Source organism: Perkinsus marinus (assembly GCF_000006405.1).
Source record: "Perkinsus marinus ATCC 50983 genomic scaffold scf_1104296959216, whole genome shotgun sequence".
Lineage (NCBI taxonomy): Eukaryota > Perkinsozoa > Perkinsida > Perkinsidae > Perkinsus > Perkinsus marinus.
The window spans coordinates 1-4,437 of NW_003206506.1; the positions used below are offsets into that span (position 1 = coordinate 1).

Below are 4,437 nucleotides of genomic sequence, written 5' to 3' on the forward strand. Positions count from 1 at the left end.
GTGACTCGTACTTGCGAGGCACTGTGTTTGTATTACAACGCAGATCACCCCTGAGGCTCACAACTCAGTGAAAACAGTCATGGTGGCAAACAGCATAATGAGTATAATGCTACCCGGTCTACCACGGTTGCTTCCTCCGAATGGGTACAACTTGTAGTTGAAAGAGCACATGCTCATTGTGTTAGCATCAGGAGAGTACACCTACGGTACATCTTTGCATATGTTGAAATGAGCGCTAGAACGCTAAACAGCGGCTCACAAGCTTCTGTTCCGTGCAGTAAGGCCAGTCCACCCCGCTGGAGTTGTCGATACCACCGGTTGTCCAAGGATTCAGTGAACAGCATATATCTTCAATTTGTCCGCTATCTGAGGGACACATGAATGCTTTCTGTCTGTATCCCATGTCCCATTGAGATCGATCTACATATGGTACAATTTGTACCGTACAAATCTGCTTACCTGCGATGCACTGGCAGTATTGGCACACGCTGTATTCCTTACATCTCTTGCATTCGGGATTGGACTCTGCGAACCGAACAATTGAGTACTATGGATTCGCGTATCCTACGCCCAAGGCCTAGGACTGTACAGTCTACCAAGGCTGATGATGTGTGGTTCAAGGGGTGCGGGAGGGTCACGTATAGCATCCCCGTTCCTGCCTCCTCCGCCTACCAGCGGTATGATGCTCGTCGATGAATAACCTCTCACGCTGTGAACTCTAGATACCAACAAATTCGCACCTTTCCAATGATAGCATCGTTTTCTTTCCAAACTGAGTCAAAGTAGCAACAAGTATGTTGTTTTGGGCCTGGCAGTGACCCTCCAGGGCTGTTATAGGTAGTGTGATCGGCGATGACGGCTTTCAAGGTTGATGCCTCAGATTCTGTGATGAGCGGCATCAACAACGCACACGACGGCTTCATTCTAATAGAACTGGGAGGTATGGGGAGAAATATATCCGTTATGATGCTGATGACGCTCAGAACAACAGTAATCATGAGGGTGCCAACCGCGATATGATTGTATTCGCCACCTGTTAAGACATCTATAGTGTCTAATTTTTCTTCTGAGTTTACCGGTTTCCTACACCAGTCAAACACTACTCGCTAACTCGTTACTCATATAGATGGGAAGATGCGTTACTGCGCTGTTTCGTCCCACTGTTTCCTCGATTTTGTCTTCATTGAGTTGTCTGTAGTGCGCACTGCGCAGAATGCTTGAATCGATGGTGGACGCACCAGGTCACGTTGACAGCTCGAAACCCTCTGACGCGAACCTCGAGCCTACGAAGAGCAAGTCTTGTCATAAACAGAACGTGCGGTATCCATGTGATCTGAGATCAGCATGCTGCCGAGTTTTGTCTGCACAATTCTCATCAGCTATAGGGAATCTCATGGTATCGAAGGTCGACGCACGTAGAATCATTGAACGGGCTATCTCAGCAGTACTTTGCGATTTATTGTCAGAAGCTGTCGTGTGCAGGGAAAGGAGCCAAGTGCATTAGACGCCCTCCTGAATGTGAATCTTTTCGACTAACGCAATTCTGATTGTGACTGTTCATGACAAACCCATGCAGCACCATTTCAGGATATACCTGCACTGTGATGATGGTAATAAGCATGCATAGAGGACTGAATGGTGCTATCAAACACACATCGCTAATATACCACGCCAACTTCTCGGTCTGACGCTAGGCCACCGGTGGGTGATCCGACGCCAATGTACACAACGTGACCACAAGGGCTAACCTCGATGTTCGTGATGAAGTCACCCGGCTTGCAGTCAAAATTCACTGTACTGAGCATCTCACCAGGGCCATCAAGAGCAACATCGACTAGGGTAACACCCAACTGGCATCCATCAGAATGTCCTACACCAATTAGATCCTCGCGGAGGAAGCGCACAGCCTCAGTGAACATCGGGACGTGGAAACAACGCGCAATATAATCCTTTATGAGTTTTGCTTTACTCGAATCTCCTCTTTTGAGTGGATGATAATCAACTCGTAGTTCGGCAGGGTGAATTGGTGATATGTAAGCCACCTGAAGGCTTCCTTCTCGAGAGAAGACGTCAAAACATGTTACTTCGGAGTCGGTCTCGATCTCCAATCCCCTCTCACATGTCTCAGGATCGACCTCCCACAACGAGAGGTCTCTCGGATAGAGTTGATAGTCAGCATATCGAATGTCGCGAATGTACAACTTGCCCTTATGATAGGTGATTTCGCTCCATAACGAAACTGATGGATCCGACAGAGTACCGTCGAGCACAACCCAGTCGCAGTGTTGTTCCTTCTCTAGGATCTCATGATGATCACCAAGTCTGTAGCAACGCTTATTCACAGTATCCAAAGTAAAGCGCCTCGACGCTCGAACATTGTCACGCCACCAGCTTCCCGCACGGCACTGGACACATCTACCGGTCGCGACAGCAGAGAGACCAACTGGTCGACGTCTGCCGAGGAAACTCATTATTTCCTGGGCCATTTCGTCCCCGGCGAAGGATAGAGTGAAAGTACACTGGCGCACAGCAATGATGTCCGTGATGAGACTTGATGTGTCGCGAAGCATTCATAAACGAGTAACTGCAAATTGACATTGCGAATACATACGCTCTCCCTGATGTGGATTGATGGATTAACACACAGACAACTAGCCTTCGGCATGCATTTTCCATGAGATAGAGACAATGCTGACCGTCTATTTCATTCCGCACAAGTTTGTGCGGAATCATGAATTTGATGCCACGTCTGCGCATGACCTATAGGAGTGAAGATGTGACAACAACAAGGGTTGCGGGCCGGCTCGTGCCTAAACTTAGGCGAAGCGGAGTAAGTCTCTTGTCAGGCTACTACCTGGACCGGCAACAAGTATTGTTAGCATGTCATAACCTGTGCTCCTCCAAGTTTGTCACGGAATGGATTGAACACGAGCAAACACGTTGTTTCTGACGGTATGTACCAGCGTGCATGCCAACGAGACGTGTAGCATGCGCTGATTCCTGGTTCAGAAGTTCAGAAGTTCTGAATCAGAACGAGTACTGCTGGTCGAGCAGCACACGTGTAGGGTCGAGCCCTTCGACTCGAGTAAGAGCAAGAGTCGTTTTCTTCAGTTAGCATCTCATTTAAGCCATGAGGGTAGTCCTTGGATACCTGCCCTATATTGCTCTGGCGATTTCCGCTGATACTGATACTTTCGAAGATTTCATCATACAGTAAGTCGCGTCTGAGGAGTGATGTAGCATGCACATCGATGCAACTCCAAAAAGGTACAGCAAGGTCTACAACTCTCCCAAAGAGTATGAAATTGCCAAGAGGGCTTTCGAGCAGAATATGAAAACGATTGACCAATTGAGGAAGAGCAGTAAGGCATCATGCCTTAGGCATGTGAATACTTGACGAGATGATTTATATTCTAGGTGAGATAAAACATGAGGTTGGTATCAATGAATTCTCTGACATGCCGGAGGAGCTATTTGCTGAAATGATGACGTATGATATGAGCTCACATGTTGATGTCAATGCCACAGGTAGAGACCTGCAGTATATCCCTTGAGGCTGCTACGAGTTCCTTCAGTCAGCGAGGGTATCGAGACGGTGGGTGATCTGCCAGCTTCTATCGACTGGGCTGCCGCTGGTGCACTTGGCCCAGTTCGAGAACAAAAAAAGTCATGTGACAGCTGCTATGCCGTAGCAGCCTGCGGTAATCCTCCCGCTTATCGTTGATGTCTTCATCCTTTATCTCGTTAGCTGTGATGGAAAGTCGGTTCAAGCTCAAGACCGGTATATCGAAGGTGGTGCAGTTCTCTGTCCAGCAGATCGTCGACTGCAGCAGACCTTCTGGAAATTTGTAAACTATGCTTATAATGCCGGAAAAGAGAGTCTGCTTTCAGTGGCTGCCTGGGTGGGCAGTCTCTTTACGCATATGACTATGCGAAAGCTCAAGGTATGGTCAAAGAATCGAGCTACCCATACAAGGCTAAGGAGAGCGCTTGCAAGACATCGATTACTTCCAATCCTGAAAAACAGTGTCTCAAGGTATGGGAGTGATATCTTGCGATTGACTCGCATCCTGCTGCTGTTTTCTTTGCAGAAGGGGGACATCAACCAACTCTTGCCCATAGACAGGCATGATGAGTTGAAAATGATGGAAGCTCTCACTACTGGGCCGGTCACTGCGAGTATATGTGCCACTTGCCCAGCGTTCAAGGCATATAAATCAGGCATTCTCACCGGTAGGAAATTACTGACAATATTTAGTTACCCTTCCTCAAGAATTTCATTACGATGAAGAAAAGAATCAACGTAATCAATTTTCTCCACTGTAACGTGTTGTCACATGGCGAGCTCTCTTCTGATAGCACGGCACGATGCCGGTAAAGGAGGATCCTTGCGATTGGCTTTCCCATAGTGATCTAGAGACAGATGGCTCATGTTTT

At 47.7% G+C, this 4,437-nt stretch overlaps 2 protein-coding genes across 2 annotated transcripts in view; one reads left to right on the forward strand and one right to left on the reverse strand.

Moving 5' to 3' along the window:
* Positions 1-1,748: 1,748 nt before the first annotated feature.
* Pmar_PMAR026481 (hypothetical protein) lies at positions 1,749-2,570 on the reverse strand (the record flags this gene model as incomplete). The annotated part of the gene is made up of 1 exon (XM_002773185.1): positions 1,749-2,570. A coding segment is annotated over one exon (822 nt), but the record flags the coding sequence as incomplete, so codon positions are not given.
* Positions 2,571-3,241: 671 nt separating this feature from the next.
* Pmar_PMAR026482 (cathepsin L, putative) overlaps positions 3,242-4,437 on the forward strand; it is a gene marked incomplete at both ends in the record, with an annotated part of 1,350 nt that continues 154 nt past the window's right edge. The window contains 7 exons of the mRNA XM_002773186.1: positions 3,242-3,362; positions 3,418-3,528; positions 3,576-3,701; positions 3,749-3,848; positions 3,892-4,036; positions 4,092-4,169; positions 4,424-4,437. The exon at positions 4,424-4,437 is cut by the window's right edge and continues 4 nt beyond it. Of these exons, the coding sequence (XP_002773232.1) occupies positions 3,242-3,362; positions 3,418-3,528; positions 3,576-3,701; positions 3,749-3,848; positions 3,892-4,036; positions 4,092-4,169; positions 4,424-4,437 (695 nt within the window). The remainder of the gene's footprint in view (positions 3,363-3,417; positions 3,529-3,575; positions 3,702-3,748; positions 3,849-3,891; positions 4,037-4,091; positions 4,170-4,423) is intronic.